This window comes from Panthera pardus, unplaced genomic scaffold (genome assembly GCF_024362965.1).
Source record: "Panthera pardus isolate Hobbes unplaced genomic scaffold, ASM2436296v1 HiC_scaffold_20, whole genome shotgun sequence".
In the NCBI taxonomy this organism is placed as follows: Eukaryota; Metazoa; Chordata; class Mammalia; order Carnivora; family Felidae; genus Panthera; species Panthera pardus.
The window spans coordinates 81,369,844-81,388,609 of record NW_026526766.1 but is presented as its reverse complement, the minus strand read 5'-3'; the positions used below and the strand labels follow the sequence as shown (position 1 = coordinate 81,388,609).

Genomic DNA, 18,766 nt, shown 5'->3' with positions numbered 1-18,766 from the left:
TGTGCTGATGAAGTGAGCACTTTTTATGATGTTTAAGTATGTTCCTCCTATCCCAACTTTCTTGAGGGTTTTTATTAAGAAAAGATGCTGAATTTTGTCAAATGCTTTTTCTGCATCGATTGACAGGATCATATGGTTCTTATCTTTTCTTTTATTAATGTGATGTATCACATTGATTGATTTGTGAATGTTGAACCAGCCCTGCAGCCCAGGAATGAATCCCACTTGATCATGGTGGATAATTCTTTTTATATGCTGTTGAATTCGATCTGCTAGTATCTTATTGAGAATTTTTGCATCCATATTCATCAGGAACATTGGCCTGTAGTCTCTTTTTTTCTCGGGTCTTTGTCTGATTTGGAAATTAAAGTAATGCTGGCTTCATAGAATGAGTCTGAAAGTATTCCTTCCCTTTCTATTTTTTGGAACAGCTTGAGAAGGATAGGTATTATCTCTGCTTTAAACGTCTGGTAGAATTCCCCTGGGAAGGCATCTGGTCCTGGGCTCTTATTTGTTGGGAGATTTTTGATAACTGATTCAATTTCTTCGCTGGTTTCAGGTCTGTTCGAGTTTTCTGTTTCTTCCTGTTTGAGTTTTGGAAGTGTGTGGGTGCTTAGGAATTTGTCCATTTCTTCCAGGTTGTCCAGTTTGTTGGCATATAATTTTTCATAGTATTCCCTGATAATTGTTTGTATCTCTGAGGGATTGGTTGTAATAATTCCATTTTCATTCATGGTTTTTCTATTTGGGTCATCTCCCTTTTCTTTTTGAGAAGCCTGGCTACAGGTTTATCAATTTTTTTCCCCAAAAACCACCTCTTGGTTTCATTGATCTGCTCTACAGTTTTTTTAGATTCTATATTGTTTATTTCTGCTCTGATCTTTATTATTTCTCTTCTTCTGCTGGGTTTGGGGTGTCTTTGCTGTTCTGCTTCTATTTCCTTTAGGTGTGCTGTTATATTTTGTATTTGGGATTTTTCTTGTTTCTTCAGATAGGCCTGGATTGCAATGTATTTTCCTCTCAGGACTGCCTTCGCTGCATCCCAAAACGTTTGGATTGTTGTATTTTCATTTTCGTTTGTTTCCATATATTTTTTAATTTCTTCTCTAATTGCCTGGTTGACCCACTCATTCGTTAGTAGGGTGTTCTTTAACCTCCATGCTTTTGGAGGTTTTCCAGACTTTTTCCTGTGGTTGATTTCAAGTTTCATAGCATTGTGGTCTGAAAGTGTGCATGGTATGATCTCAATTCTTGTATACTTATGAAGGGCTGTTTTGTGACCCAGCATGTGATCTATCTTGGAGAATGTTCCATGTGCACTCGAGAAGAAAGTATATTCTGTTGTTTTGGGATGCAGAGTTCTAAATATATCTGTCAAGTCCATCTGATCCAATGTATCATTCAGGGCCCTTGTTTCTTTATTGACCGTGTGTCTAGATGATCTATCCATTGTTGTAAGTGGGTTATTAAAGTCCCCTGCAGTTACCACATTCTTATCAATAAGGTTGCTTATGTTTGTGATTAATTGTTTTATATATTTGGGGGCTCCCGTATTTGGTGCAGAGACATTTATAATTGTTAGCTGTTCCTGATGGATAGGCCCTGTAATTATATAATGCCCTTTTTCATCTCTTGTTACAGCCTTTAATTGAAAGTCTAGTTTCTGATATAAGTATGGCTACTCTAGCTTTCTTTTGACTTCCAGTAGCATGATAGATAGTTCTCCATCCCTTCACTTTCAATCTGAAAGTGTCCTCAGGTCTAAAATGAGTCTCTTGTAGACAGCAAATAGGTGGGTCTTGTTTCTTTATCCATTCTGATACCCTATGTCTTTTGGTTGGCGCATTTAGTCCATTTACATTCAGCGTTATTATAGAAAGATACGGGTTTAGAGTCATTGTGATGTCTGTATGTTTTATGCTTGTAGTGATGTCTCTGGTACTTTGTCTCACAGGATCCCCCTTAGGATCTCTTGTAGGGCTGGTTTAGTGGTGATAAATTCCTTCAGTTTTTGTTTTTTTGGGTAGACCTTTATCTCTCCTATTCTGAATGACAGACTTGCTGGATAAAGGATTCCCGGCTGCATATTTTTTCTGTTCATCATATTGAAGATTTCCTGCCATTCCTTTCTGGCCTGCCAAGTTTCAGTAGATATGTCTGCCACTAGTCTTATCGGTCTCCCTTTATATGTTAGAGCATGTTTATCCCTAGCTGCTTTCAGAATTTTCTCTTTATCCTTGTATTTTGCCAGTTTCAGTATGATATGTCATGCAAAAGATCGATTCAAGTTACGTCTGAAGGGAGTTCTCTGTGCCTCTTGGATTTCAATGCCTTTTTCCTTCCCCAAATCAGGGAAGTTCTCCACTATGAGTTGTTCAAGTACACCTTCAGCACCTTTCTCTCTCTCTCTCTTCCTCTTCTGGAATTCATATTATACAGATACTGTTCCATTTCATTGCATCATTTAGTTCTCTAATTTTCCCCTCATAATCCTGGATTTTTTTATCTCTCTTTTTCTCAGCTTCCTCTTTTTCCATAATTTTATCTTCTAATTCACCTATTCTCTCCTCTGCCTCTTCAATCCGAGCTGTGGTCACCTCCATTTTATTTTGCACCTCACTTACAGCATTTTTAGCTCCTCATGACTATTTCTTAGTCCCTTGATCTCTGTAGCAATAGATTCGCTGCTGTCCTCTATGCTTTTTTCAAGCCCAGCGATTAATTTTATGACTATTATTCTAAATTCTTGTTCCGTTATCTTGCTTACATCAGTTTTGATTAATTTGTTAGCTGTCGCTACTTCCTGGAGTTTATTTTGAGGAGAATTCTTCCATTTCATCATTTTAGGTAGTCCCTGCAGTAGCTCCTAACTGCAGGGGACTTCCCCTGTGCTGTCCGGAGTAACTTGTGTTGGTGGGCGGGGCCGCAGTCAGACCCTATATCTGCCCCCAGCCCACCGCTGGGGCCAGTCAGACTGGTGTGTACCTTATCTCCCCCTTTCCCAGGGGCAGGACTCACTGTGGAGTGGTGTGGCCCCTGTCTGGGCTACTTGCACACTGCCAGGCTCGTGGTGCTGCTTCAATGGGATCTGGCCAAGGGTGTATTAGCCCAGGTGGATCCCCAAGGTACAAAGGGGTGGGAGGGGCAGGCTTAGCTTGCTTTGTTGTTGGTGGTCCCCTGTGGGAGGGGCCCTGCAGCATGGGGAGGGAGGCAGGCAGACCCGTTGGAGGGATGGATCCACAGAAGCACAGAGTTGGGTATTTGCCTGGTGCAAGCAAGTTTGGTGACAGGAACTGGTTACCTTTGGGATTTTGGCTGGGGGATGGGAGAGGGAGATGGCTCTTCCCAGCGCCTTTGTTCCCCGTGGAACTGAGCTCTGTCTTCTGGAGCTCAACACCTCTCCCTCCCAGTGTCCTCTCGCCCTCCTGCTCTCTGAGCAGAGCTGCTGACTTTTGACATTCCAGGTGTTAAGTCCTGCTGGCTGTCAGAACTCACTCCATCCAGCCCCTCTGCTTTTGCAAGTCAGACTCGGGGGCTCTGCCTTGCCAGGTTGGCTGCCCCTCCCCCGCCCAGCTCCTTCCCGCCAGGCCGTGTAGTGCGTACAGCCTCTTTGCCCTTCCTATCCTTTCCATGTGCCTCTCATCTATGTTTGGCTCTGGAGAGTCCATTCTTCTAGTCGTCTGGTGGTTTTCTAGGTTATTTAGGCAGGTGTGGGTGGAATCTAAGTGATCAGCTGGAGGAGATGAACCCAGCGTCCTCCTATGCCGCCATCTTCCCAGGTCTCCCTCAGGAATCTCTGTGGGTTTTTTTTGTATTTCCCTGATGCTGAGTGATTTTGAGCATCTTTTCATGTGTCTGTTATCCATCTGGTTGTCTTCTTTTGAAAAATGCCTATTCCTATCTTCTTCCCATTTCTTCACTGGATTATTTGTTTTTCAGATCAACCTTACTTTAGGTCACCATTCCCATATTAGCCAATTCTCAAGTTGGTTGGTCAGATACATAATTATAATTCTTCACAACCACTGCTAGGAAAAGCCATCAGTTTTGGATTTTACTCTTCTTAATCATGAAAGCACACAGAATCCCTACATCAGAGTCCCAACATGCCCTGGCAAATACATATTGCCCATTTCCTATCACTTAATGGCTTATTATCACATCTTACAATTAAATAACCTCACTCTTTAAGATTTCTCCCTTCACCTGGGTCTCTAGGCCCAAATGCAGACCCCCTACGGAGGCATTCCTTGATGACCTGATTGGAATAAAGTATCTAGTACCTCATTAATACCTGAATTTACATTAAACACAATCATGTTCACTGTCATATACTTTTTCAGTTAAATGAAGGTAACTAGTATTTATAGGTCTTTCTCGAGTCAACCACAAAACAACCTCATAACATGTGTACTTACTACCTTTGTTTTATGGTGACTTAGAAAAATAAAGTAACTGGTAAAATGTAACTTGAACCAAGGGCTGCTTGAAGACAAACTGTGTAGTCAATCCACTTCACAAAAAGGCCTCTCTGTTTTGCTTTGACAAAATTAAAAATTTTATGTTAAGAAGCAGCTTTCAAACAACTAATGGAGTCAAAATTTTGTGCAGTTTCTCTCTTTGCCAGATTAAACTGAAAAGCATAGACTTTTTAGCATGAAGTCTACTATCCCTTGGTACCCTGATTTAAATCCAGGCACATTTCTAGGCACTGTGAATTAAATTGTTCACGATCCAGCTATTTTATTGTTTATATGATTCATTTTTGTTTTTACATTTTAACATCTCTTATATTGGGATGCACTTAAATCCATGGCATGTCACACATAATTGGTAGCTTTTTTTTTGTCAACGGTACATTAAAATAATGCATGTCACAATTGATGGCATTTTAGATTCAATAAAATACAATAATTTAGAATCAGTGAAGTCAAGAATAATGTTTGTTTCATCTATGTTTGTCCCAGTCAGTTTATAAATCTTTCTTATGCAGTTTCTATGAGCTACACTTTGTTATTCACTGGAGGCATATAACATTGAGGAAAAGAAATATTATTTTTCCCTTTGTATCTTACAGACTAGGATCCCATAGCACTTAACACCCAGCCTTTACTGCAGAGGGTGCTCAGGAAATATTTGTGAAATTGACTTAAGCATGGACAAAGCTAACTAATTAAGCAATGTTTTCAAATGTTAGAAGACAGTAACTATCATTTACTTAGTTCTCTGATCCTACAGTTATTTCATCTATCTCTTACTCAGTTCTTTCCCATCCTGAAACTTCCATACTTATGATAGTAGAATACAAAAAAGTAAAATACTCATTTTAATCATGCTGTTTGTATCAAAGAGGAGACCTACTGAATAACATCCATGAGGTTATTATAATTAACACTCCTTCTAGTAGTCTTTGTTTCTCCTGAGATCTCTACTATAATTAGAAGGTATAATTAGTAGGTTTTCATTCTAAAGAAAATATTTTGCTATTCTAGAAAATAAGACACCAACTACAATGGAGGAAGTAGGTTTAAGTATTATTAAAATAATGCGCCTTTAGCTAATTACTGTTGTCATCCAAGAGCTCTAAATACTGGAACATTGGTATTAATCTAAACTAGATTATAATAAATATAAGATGTTAATATCAATCCCCAGGGTAACGACTAAGAAAATGACTAGTATATATTTAGATAAATATATATACATAAATACATATTTAATAATACAAATTAATATGCTAATATTGTTATATAATAATTATATATAATAATTATATATATAGTTAGAAAAGGAAATGAGAAGGGAAACAAACTGTACATTATAAAAAAACTGATTAAACACAAAATAAGGAAGTAATAGTTCTTAAGTCTTTTTTGGGGGAACAAAAATTGACACAAATCATATAGAAAACATGGAATAAAATGACAGAAATAAGTCCTTACTTTGCAGCAATTAACGTAAATGTAAATGGATTAAACTCTTCAATTCAAAGGAGAGTTTGGAAGAATGGATTAAAAAAGAAACCAGGATCTAACCATATACTATCTACAGGAGATTCACTTGAGGACTAAAGATACAAATAAAAGCAAAAGAGTGGAAAAGATATTCAATGAAAATAGTGACCAAGAGAGAGCTGAGATGGCTAAAACAGACTTTAAGTAAAATGTTGTTACAAGAGGTAAAGAAGGACATTATATAAGGAAAAAGAGTCAGTACCTCAAGAAGATATGAATGCTGGGACAATCCTCTTATCTATCAGAGTTTTAAAGGAAACGTGGAGAAAAGTGCACAAAAACTCTTAATGTTTGCAATTTGACAAGTAATAAGACAAAATGTCAAAGGTAAAATGTGGAATCACACTCATCTAAGGCTCTTCTGCATCACTACAAGCATAAAACATACAGACATCACAATGACTCTAAACCTGTATCTTTCCATAATAACACTGAATGTAAATGGACTAAATGCGCCAACCAAAAGTCATAGGGTATCAGAATGGATAAAAAAACAAGACCCATCTATTTGCTGTCTACAAGAGACTCATTTTAGACCTGAGGACACCTTTAGATTGAGAGTGAGGGGATGGAGAACTATTTATCATGCTACTGGAAGCCAAAAGAAAGCTGGAGTAGCCATATTTATATCAGACAAACTAGACTTTAAATTAAAGGCTGTAACAAGAGATGAAGAAGGCATTATATAATCATTAAAGGGTCTATCCATCAGGAAAAGCTAACAGTTATAAATGTCTATGCACTGAATACGGGAGCCCCCAAATATATAAAACAATTACTCATAAACATAAGCAACCTTATTGATAAGAATGTGGTAATTGCAGGGGACTTTAACACCCCACTTACAGAAATGGATAGATCATCTAGACACATGGTCAATAAAGAAACAAGGGCCCTGAATGATATTGGATCAGATGGACTTGACAGATATATTTAGAACTCTGCTTCCCAAAGCAACAGAATATACTTTCTTCTCGAGTGCACATGGAACATTCTCCAAGATAGATCACATACTGGGTCACAAAACAGCCCTTCATAAGTATACAAGAATTGAGATCATACCATGCATACTTTCAGACCACAATGCTATGAAGGTTGAAATCAACCACAGGAAAAAGTCTGGAAAACTTCAAAAGCATGGAGGTTAAAGAACACCCTACTAAAGAATGAGTGGGTCAACCAGGCAATTAGAGAAGAAATTAAAAAATATATGGAAACAAATGAAAATGAAAATATAACAATCCAAAAGCTTTGGGATGCAGCGAAGGCAGTCCTGAGAAGAAAATACATTGCAATCCAGGGCTATCTCAAGAAACAAGAAAAATCCCAATACAAAATCTAACAGCACACCTAAAGGAAATAGAAGCAGAACAGCAAAGGCAGCCTAAACCCAGCAGAAGAAGAGAAATAATAAAGATCAGAGCAGAAATAAACAATATAGAATCTAAAAAAACTGTAGAGCAGATCAACGAAACCAAGAGTTGGTTTTTTGAAAAAAAAAAAAAAATTGACAAACCTCTAGCCAGGATTCTCAAAAAGAAAAGGGAGATGACCCAAATAGATAAAATCATGAATGAAAATGGAATTATTACAACCAATCCCTCAGAGATACAAACAATTATCAGGGAATACTATGAAAAATTGTATGCCAACAAACTGGACAACCTGGAAGAAATGGACAAATTCCTAAACACCCACACTCTTCCAAAACTCAATCAGGAGGAAATAGAAAGCTTGAACAGACCCATAACCAGCAAAGAAATTGAATCGGTTATCAAAAATCTCCCAACAAATAAGAGTCCAGGACCAGATGGCTTCCCAGGGGAGTTCTACCAGACGTTTAAAGCAGAGATAATACCTATCCTTCTCAAGCTATTCCAAGAAATAGAGAGGGAAGGAAAACTTCCAGACTCATTCTATGAAGCCAGTATTACTTTGGTTCCTAAACCAGACAGAGACCCAGTAAAAAAAGAGAACTACAGACCAATATCCCTGATGAATATGGATGCAAAAATTCTCAATAAGATACTAGCAAATCGAATTCAACAGCATATAAAAAGAATTATTCACCATGATCAAGTGGGATTCATTCCTGGGATGCAGGGCTGGTTCAACATTCGCAAATCAATCAACGTGATACATCACATTAATAAAAGAAAAGAGAAGAACCATATGATCCTGTCAATCGATGCAGAAAAGGCCTTTGACAAAATCCAACACCCTTTCTTAATAAAAACCCTTGAGAAAGTCGGGATAGAAGGAACATACTTACGCATCATAAAAGCCATTTATGAAAAGCCCACAGCTAACATCATCCTCAATGGGGAAAAACTGAGAGCTCTTTCCCTGAGATCAGGAACACGACAGGGATGCCCACTCTCACCGCTGTTGTTTAACATAGTGTTGGAAGTTCTAGCATCAGCAATGAGACAACAAAAGGAAATCAAAGGCATCAAAATTGTCAAAGATGAAGTCAAGCTTTCGCTTTTTGCAGATGACATGATATTATACATGGAAAATCCTATAGACTCCAGCAGAAGTCTGCTAGAACTGATACATGAATTCAGCAAAGTTGCAGGATACAAAATCAATGTACAGAAATCAGTTGCATTCTTATACACTAACCATGAAGCAACAGAAAGAGAAATAAACTGATCCCATTCACAATTGCACCAAGAAGCATAAAATACCTAGGAATAAATCTAACCAAAGATGTAAAAGATTTGTATGCTGAAAACTACAGAAAGCTTATGAGGGAAATTGAAGAAGATATAAAGAAATGGAAAGACATTCCGTGCTCATGGATTGGGAGAATAAATATTGTCAAAATGTCAATACTCCCCAAAGCTATCTACACATTCAATGCAATCCCAATCAAAATTGCACCAGCATTCTTCTCGAAACTAGAACAAGCAATTCTAAAATTCATATGGAACCACAAAAGGCCCCAAATAGCCAAAGTAATTTTGAAGAAGAAGACCAAAGCAGGAGGCATCACAATCCCAGACTTTAGCCTCTACTACAAAGCTGTCATCATCAAGACAGCATGGTATTGACAAAAAAACAGACACATAGACCAATGGAATAGAATAGAAACCCCAGAACTAGACCCACAAACGTATGGCCAACTAATCTTTGACAAAGCAGGAAAGAACATCCAATGGAAAAAAGACAGTCTCTTTAACAAATGGTGCTGGGAGAACTGGACAGCAACATGCAGAAGGTTTTAACTGGACCACTTTCTCACACCATTCACAAAAATAAACTCAAAATGGATAAAGGACCTGAATGTGAGACAGGAAACCATCAAAACCCTAGAGGAGAAAGCAGGAAAAGACCTCTCTGACCTCTGCCGTAGCAATCTCTTACTCGACACTTCCCCAAAGGCAAGGGAATTAAAAGCAAAAATGAATTACTGGGACCTTATGAAGATTAAAAGCTTCTGCACAGCAAAGGAAACAACTAACAAAACTAAAAGGCAACCAACGGAATGGGAAAAGATATTTGCAAATGACATATCGGACAAAGGGCTAGTATCCAAAATCTATAAAGAGTTCACCAAACTCCACACCTGAAAAACAAATAACCCAGTGAACAAATGGGCAGAAAGCATGAATAGACACTTCTCTAAAGAAGACATCCAGATGGCCAACAGGCACATGAAAAGATGCTCAACGTCACTCCTCATCAGGGAAATACAAATCAAAACTACACTCAGATATCACCTCACGCCAGTCCGAGTCACCAAAATGAATAAATCAGGAGACTATAGATGCTGGCGAGGACGTGGAGAAATGGGAACCCTCTTGCACTGTTGGTGGGAATGCAAATTGGTGTAGCCACTCTGGAAAACAGTGTGGAGGTTCCTCAGAAAATTAAAAATAGACCTACCCTATGACCCAGCAGTAGCACTGCTAGGAATTTACCCAAGGGATACAGGAGTACTGATGAATAGGGGCACTTGTACCCCAATGTTTATAGCTGCACTCTCAACAAGAGCCAAATTATGGAAAGAGCCTAAATGTCCATCAACTGATGAATGGATAAAGAAATCATGTTTTATATACACAATGGAGTACTACATGGCAATGAGAAAGAACGAAATATGGCCCTTTGTAGCAACGTGGATGGAACTGGAGAGTGTGATGCTAAGTGAAATAAGCCATACAGAGAAAGACAGACACCATATGTTTTCACTCTTATGTGGATCCTGAGAAACTTGACAGAAACCCATGGGGGAGGGGAAGGAAAAAAAAAAGAAGAGGTTAGAGTGGGAGAGAGCCAAAGCATGAGAGACTCTTAAAAACTGAGAACAAACTGAGGGTTGATGGGGGGTGGGAGGGAGGGGAGGGTGGGTGATGGGTATTGAGGAGGGCACCTTTTGGGATGAGCACAGGGTGTTGTATGGAAACCATTTTGACAATAAATTTCATATATTGAAAAAAAATAAAATTAAATTAAAAAATGATATTGTTAGTATTGGTGTTCTAGAGAAAGATATTTTTGCTTTAATAATATTTATATGCAGAATGACTATTAACAGAAGGGGATGCAAATGACATTAAATAATATCAAGGGTGTGTTCAGTAGCTCAGGATAATCAGATATCATACTGAGCCCAAGTTGCCAATAAGTATCTTCAGACACCAAAATTACTTAAAAAAATCACTTTACAACTCTTTACGGTTGTCTTATTCACTTGAAGAAAAGTTTAAAATTTTGACTTTGTTTAGATCAATATTGAGTATCCAGAGAGCTAAAGAGATCTATCATCACGTCATGCTGTACATTAGTAGTAGTAATAATAATAAATAATAATTATTTATGGAGTCCACTGTTGTGCTAGTCAGTGTCCCAATCACATTATAAACACTTTATTATCTTATAGTCTTTATAGTACCTCATTATCTTTTTGTAGCAATAAATCTTAGAATAAGGGAAGACATAGGGTTTCTGTCTGAAAGCCACTGACGGTGACCTTTCTAATGTAAAATAATGTAGCCCCCATGACCACATGGCTGTTTTCTTAGACTGGTGAGTGGGAGAACCCCTGCGTTTATGTGCTTGCCTTCTGGAAAGGTGGCAGGTAAACACAGTACGGCAGGCAGAACTCTAAGTAGCCCCCCAATATCCATACCCTGTGTATTTTCTGGGACTCTGAATATGCTGGATTTTCCTCCTGTGATTAGGTTATGTCGTATGGCTCAGTTGAGTTTAAGAGATTATTTGGGTGGGTCAGACCTAATCACATGAGTCCTTTAAATCTGGGTAGGTAGGAGGTCAGAGACAGGGGAAGTCACAGATTAGAAACATGAGGAATACTAGCAGCACTTGTTGGCCTGGAGATGGAGGAGCCACATGGAGAAGATTGTGACTTGCCTCTTGGAGGTGAGAGATGTCCCTGGCTTACAGCTAGTAGGCAAATGAGATCCTCTTTTGCAACTGCCAGGAGCTGAATTCTGTCAACAAACTAAATAAGCTTGGATGCATAGTTTTCTCCAGAGCATCCAGACAGGAAGTCAGCCTGGTACATGCCTTGATGTTGCCCTTGTGATACTATCAACATGATTTATGACTGTTGAAGTTGACCTTGATTATCTGGATGAAGTAGTGTTGGTGAGCCTTCTCCACTATAAAGCTACTCTGGTCATACCCTCCAGCCTTTTTCTATATTGTCCTCTTCGGGAGAAAATCACTATACACAGCATATGCCTTAAGAGTAGGAAGTTATACTCCTTTATAAGGATGGGGTTGCTTTGTTTTAAACCTTTTTTTTTTTTTTTGCTTGTTTTCAATGGTTTTCTAATATATAATTTTTAAAATTTTAGTTTAATTGAAAATTTTTTTATTTGAGTATAGTTGACATGCAGTGTTACCTTAGTTTCAAGTATACAACATAGTGATTTGACAACTCTATGTATTTTGCTATGCTCACCACAAGTGTAACTACTGTCTATCACCATACAGTAGTATTACAACACTATGGACTAGATACCTTATGCTATGCCTTTTATTCCTGGGATTTATTCATTCCATAACTGAAAGCCTGGATCTTCCTCTCCCCTTCACCCGTTTTTCCCATACCCCAACCTATCCCCTCTGGCAACCATCAGTTTGTTCTCTGTATTTATAGTTCTGCTTCTAACACATAAGTTTAGAAAATGGCTTTATGTGGATATCTGATTGGAGAGCGGGGTCGGTGTCACAAGGAGGAGGCTCTACCAAGCACTACTAAAGGCTCTGTGTTGTCTGCCACAATGCCCAAGGCTCTAGAGTGATTGGAACTGGAAGCATTTGGGTACTCATTCAGGAGGAGACACATTTTGGCTCATGGAATTAATGTAATTGGGGTTCAAGGGACTACCTCAATGGCTGATTAGTCCCTGCAGGAGGGAATCCAAAAGTTTGCATCATAGCCTCTTCAGAGGGTTAGAAGTCTGGGCTGCATGGTGGCATCTTCTACTAAGAGGAGAGCACTGAACATTTTCTGGCCCATTTAACATCTGGGGACTCATGACTCCTTTGAGGCTGATTCCGCCTCCTTCGTTCAAAGATGGGAAGATAGCGCTTTTTTAAGGCTGGATTTGATGACAGACTCCTGCTGCAAACATCATGTGAAGACTTACACTACCCTCCCCCATAGGATTTATTGTCCAGTTCTGTATTATCTGGTCTTTTCAAACAGGCTAACAGTGAAATTCTTCTGAAACTTAAATGTAACAATTAATAGACTTAAATTTTGGATGTATGCTCTCCGATTGAGGAAGTTACACATAAGGAAATAGAAAAGCAACAACAAGATAGCCTCAACAGCCTATCTAGCTACCAAAAGAAGGGAAACAATGAGAACAAAGTATAAAAACAGAACGTTTCCAGCAATTCTCAGGGAAGCAACTCCACCATTTGTAACGTAAAGGAAATCAGGTCATGTTTCCACATCAAATGACTTTCATCATACTTTGGAAAAAAATGCAAGTTCTTTACCAGGACTTAAAAAGGCAACTCCATTCTAACCCTCTTGTTATAATCCAGCCATGCTGACTTTTGAAATGTTCCTTGAACTAAGGTTTTCCATCTCAGGACATTTGCACCTGACATTCCTTCCCTCCGAGCTCTCCACAGCTGGCTCTGTCTCCTCATTCATGTCTCAGATTCACTGTCAGTTTTTCTGAGGACACAGTCAATGGAACATTAGGTTTTCAGACAGCAATGACTGTGTGGGGTGTAATGGGGACAGCGTTGGACAACCTGGTTTAGTTAAGTGAGTGTGGCTTTTGAGCTGGACCAACTTAGAGTGGTGGCTCTGGCCACTTAATAGCTGCATGTTCTCAGACAAGTCCGTTCACCTTCTCTCTGCCCCCATTTCCTCTTCTGTACATAATGGGCAATAAGATCTTTCTCAAAGCTTTCTCTTGCCCTCAGGTGAAAATAATTGACTTGCATAAAGTGCCTACAATAGTTCTTGGTGTTTATTAGGCATTGAAATATTGCAAACTCCCCCTCCTTTAAAAAAACAGCTTTATTGTGTTATCACTGATACCCAAAAACTACACATATTTAATGTACACAATTTGATCGTTTGGACATTTGTATACACTCATGAAACCATCACCCCCAAGCAATTCCTCTTCTTTACTCCTCAGCAGTACTCTGAAACATGGCATTTCTTTTAAGTTAAAAAAAAATGTTTATTTATTTTGAAACGGGGTGGGGGGAGGGAGAGAGAATCCCAAGCAGGCTGCATACCCAGCATGGAGCCTGATGCGGGGCCCAATCCCACGATGATGAGCTCATGACTGGAACTGAAATCAAGAGTCGGATACTCAACTGATTGAGCCACCCAGGTACTCCTGAAGCATGGCATCTCCTAACTACTTCTATAATTCATGAAAGACCTCTCTTCTTAGTATGGATCCTTTTTTGAAATTGCTTAAGGCAAAATTGGTATCTTTGAGAAAATTTTCCTTGTGGTCATATTGGACCCTTAGGGTAAGGGAGAAGGTCATGGTTAAGGGTATGGAACTGAAGGACTGCCTTCCTCTTGAGGTCTAAGTTATTGTGGCTCAATTCCCCCATTCACCAACCTGCAGAAGTTTAAATTGTCCTGGTGATTTCTGCACATTTTAAAAAGGTATATGTCCTCTTGGTCATCTCTACCTCTGGGGCTCCTGTTTCCAAGAATGTCAAGTTGGAGCTCCACCTCACTGATCTAGAATCGATTTTTTCCCCAGAAATTGCAAAAGGCAGAATTAATAAGTCAGAGAAATTCTCTTTACAGCCACATATGCACCCTTAGGGAGGCAGGATAGGGGTTAACAGTAAAAACCATAATTATCCAGACAGATTTCAATCTCTAGAACTGAGGTTAAGAAATGTTTGATCTCCAGAAAGTTATTTATACTTTTTTGCTTGTTTTGTTTCAAGTTTTTATTTAAATTCTAGTTGTTTAACATATAGAGTAATATTGGTTTTAGGAATAGAATTTAATGATTCATCACTTATATATAACATCCAATGCTCATCACAACAGGTACCCTCCTTAATACCCATCATCCATTTAGTCCATCTCACGCCCACCTCCCCTCCAGCAAACCTAAGTTGGTACTCTACCACTAAGAGTCTCTTATGGTTTGCCTCCTTCTCTTCCCCACCCCCCCGCCGTGTTGATCTGGTTTGTTTCTTAAAATCCACATATGAGTGAAATCATATGGTATTTGTCTTTCTCTGACTAACATTTTGCTTAGCATAATACACTGTAGCTCCATCCACGTCATTAAAAATGGCAAGGTTTCATTCTTTTTGATGACTAATATTCCAGTGTATATGTATACCACAGCTGTGCACCCTGATGTTTGTACTAGCATTATCAACAATAGCCAAATTATGGAAAAACCCCAAATGTCCATTGACTGATGGATGGATAAAGAAGTTATTTATACGTTTTGATCCTCATGTATCCCATCTGAGATATGCAAATAATGAATTTGTGTTTTCTGTTAAAGACTTAGTAGAGAATTAGTATCATCCTGTATGTAAAGTCCCTAGTCTGGTCTCTTTTAAAGTTAAGTGCTCTATGGTTACTGTGATTATATAATCTTGAGTACCAGCAGGGTTTCTCTGCTGAAAGTCTAGGTAAGGTCAGATAGAATCCCTCACTTCCAAAGTCAGTGGAAGTTTAAACCTATGCCAATATTTCTGCAAGTCCAAGAGGATTGTGATTTTATTGTGACCTCTTTCTATTAGTTTCTGCTTCTGTTACTCCCCACATGACCAGATATGCAACTTAAGCCCTTTCCTAATGACTCATATAAGGAGTGGGGTTTGCTAAAGATGTTTAGAGTATATGTGTTTGTGTGTGTTTTGGAGGAAGTTGATACTTTCATAAAAGGAACAGTTTCTAACTGATCCTTCATCAACCTGCTATCAGTATCCATTGACAGGTCTGTCTTGGGAAAATTTTCACGTCTGGTTAAGTCCTATGTAGTCTCCAGTTTACCCCACCTGGTTGACCCCTCTCTCCTGTACATCTTTATATGAGAGTAATGGAGAAAAGCCTCTTACCCTTTGTGTGCTTCCCAAGACCACTGCCCTCTTCTGTGAACTGACTATAGAGGAGCAGCAAAATAACATATTCATGAATTTCGTATTTTCTGATAAATAACTGTCAAGTGCCTCAACCGTGTTCCAGCTCCGTTGGGCATGTCCATGCTTTGGTTCTTATTCTTTTGTGAGATTTGTTTGTGTAGCTGAGGTTTATGTGTCTCTTTTTCCCTTGTGAATCTTTACAATAAACCCCTGTGACAATATTGAATCCTACCTGAGCCCTGTGCTCCTGGAAAACAGTAACAGAGAAGAAATCCTCCCACCCTTTTGTGCTCTGAAAAATGACTGGACTTTGACCCTCAGCCAAAGTCCACATACCACCCCTGTGTGATGGCCCATCTGAATGTCCACTGATTTCTGGGAAAAACTTTCCCTGATCAACTATCCAATCTCACCACTGTCACCTGCTCATCCCACTTTACCACACGTGGTTCCTTCTAGCTTCTTCCTCTTCCTCCTATAAAAGAAAAGCCCTTTTCTGCCTGACCTTTGAGGCTTCTTGCAGATCTCCTGGCTGGGTATTCTTCTTGTTACAACAGTCGTCTCTCACTTACTACTGTGGCCCCTTCCCTCCATCTTGGAATAATCCTTTCAAATACAGTCTCTCTTTACTTAAGCCCAGAGGTTTTTTGTTTTTTGTTTTTTGTTTTTGACACCTGTTACTTAAAAGTATACATGTTCCTCTGTACCTTGTAACTGGAAACAACCCAAATAACACAAAATTTCACTCTAAAGTCTTGTGTTGCCCATTTTATTTTGTTTCCTTTGGCTCCTGCAGATTTTTGGCCATCAGACTGTTGGCTTATCATCTAGCACATAATCTTTGTTTTTAAGTCTCAGAGACTGGCACATAGTGGATAATAAATAGAAATTTGTCAAATGAACAAATGAATTCACAAATCTCTGAGTGGCCAAATAAATTTATGGACTAACAGCGACCTTAATATTTTTCAGAACTCACCAATGGACAAAAGCATTTTTCCATGCCCAATTCTGTTTTTCTGGTTAGTAGGTTGGGTCACATCTGTTAAGGAAGAAGAATCCCTAGCAGTTGGAGGCATCTATTATCAGGGTAATTGGGACATAATATCTACTCCCTGAGAGAGTGGCACCCTTAAATTTGGGTCAAATGAAATTAATAAGGAAAGACAATGCATAGTCGACTGTGCCAGGTGGGAAGCAGGGAAGAACACTGAGATGCTGTGCTCTTGAGGAACTGGCCTGGGACTGATTCACCAAGAGTCATCTACTGGGGTGATTTCATTTTTTTACCATATAATAACTATAGAAGTCAGGACCTTAGTCTTTGAAATTGACCTAGAGGAAGGAGTCATGACCATTATAAGGGGAGAAAGAGAGACCTTGCTATTGAAGGGCACTTGGGCTACCATATAAGTTACACACTCATACATGAGTACACACACACACACACACACACACTTAAAGTCATTCAAACAGCTTTAAATGACTACATAAGAAAACTCAGCCCTATGAATAGGGATACCTATAAATAAGGAGTTTCTAGTGATCAAACTCAAGGATAGGAGGGATTTCAATAGGATTGGGATTATGTGAAAGGCATGTGATGTCCTGGAAACCAGATGTGTTTTCCAAATTTAGACTGGTGCACAGAGAACAAGATACAGGTAGACTTTGTCCCAGTCAGATAATATTAGAGACCACTGGGAAATAGACATCATATTTAGGGGTAGCTTCAACACATTAGTTTCATCACACGCAATAAACATTCTTCTATCAGGGATGAAACAAATCATTAAAGTTACCATCCTTCAGAATTGAATGACAGACACGTTAAAAACCTGCAGTCAGGGGTGAGAGATTAACGGGCTTCTCTTAAGACCTCAGATTCCTTATTGGCATTTCACCCAGTGTATCAGCTTTGTCAAGCCCTGCTTCATGTCTTTGTTCCTCAGACTATAGATAAATGGGTTTAGCATGGGGGTTAGTATGGTGTAGATAATTGTTGCTATTCGATCCTTGACAGTATAGTTGGACAGGGGCTGGAAATAGACATAGCTAATGCTTCCATAAAACAGGGTCACCACTGTGAGGTGAGAGCCACAGGTGGAAAATGCTTTGCGCTTCCCAGCAGCTGAAGGAATCTTCAGAACAGTGATGAGGATTCTTAAGTAAGAGATGATGATGCACGAAAAGGGTGTCATTATGACAGCCAACCCTTCTGTCATTACTGTGATTTCTTTGACAAAATGGGAGGAACAGGACAATTTCAGCACTGGCTGGTCATCACAGAAAAAATGGTGGATGACATTAGAGGAACAGAAGATGAGTTGATTGGTTAGGAGAATGTGCAGGAGGGAGTGGAGGTGTGGAATGCAGAAGGAGAGGATCAGAAGCAGGACACAGCGTCTGTGATTCATGATGGTGATGTAGTGAAAAGGATAACATATGGCTACATAGCGGTCAATGGCCATGGCTGCCAGGAGGTAACTGTCTGTATTTCCAAAGGCTATGAAGAAGTACATCTGGGTCAGACACTCACCATAAGAGATGGTCTTTGTCTCTGATAAGAGGTTCACCAGCATCTTGGGGATAATGACTGTCACATAGCAAATGTCAACAAAGGACAGGATGCTCAGGAAAAAGTACATGGGTGTCTGGAGGCGAGTGTCTGAGCGAATGGCTAGGATGATGAGCACGTTTCCTATCACTGTGATGAGGTAGATGGGGAGAAACACAGCAAAGAGTGGCTTCTGATCTTCAGGTCGAGAGGAGAGTCCCAGGAGGATGAATTCAGACGGTCTTGTTAGGTTACTTTTCCCCATAGCTTTGAGTTCACCTAGAGATAAAGTAACACTATAACAGACTCTTCCAACATTCGATATAATCTACCCAAGAATTTTTTTGTTTATTCTTCCTATCAGCAATTAAAACAACCAAAATATTACAATTACCTGGATTGTGGCTTCTTTCCATTAACGTTCAGAATTCAGAATTTAATGTATATTTTAACCCCCTTTCAGTCTTCTGCTGTAAAGAGAGACTAATACAGGGAAAACAGAAATGGGAGAGAGCAAAAAGAAGATAGATACAGAGAGGGAATGAGAGAAAGAGAGAATTCTCTGAAAGGGCAGGAGCAGAATCCTGGAGAAATTATCTTTTGATTGAGG

General features: G+C 39.2%; 1 protein-coding gene across 1 annotated transcript; it reads right to left on the bottom strand.

Annotated features, from left to right (window-relative positions):
* Positions 1-17,488: 17,488 nt before the first annotated feature.
* Positions 17,489-18,436, bottom strand: LOC109261209 (olfactory receptor 1L1). The gene has a single exon (XM_019439779.1). The coding sequence runs from the start codon at positions 18,419-18,421 to the stop codon at positions 17,489-17,491; it is 933 nt and encodes a 310-aa protein (XP_019295324.1). The 5' UTR covers positions 18,422-18,436.
* Between the last annotated feature and the right edge of the window lie 330 nt (positions 18,437-18,766).

Coding starts and splice junctions, on each gene's coding strand:
- LOC109261209 (XM_019439779.1), bottom strand. CDS start 18,421: ATGGGGAAAAGTAACCTAACAAGACCGTCTGAATTCATCCTCCTGGGA.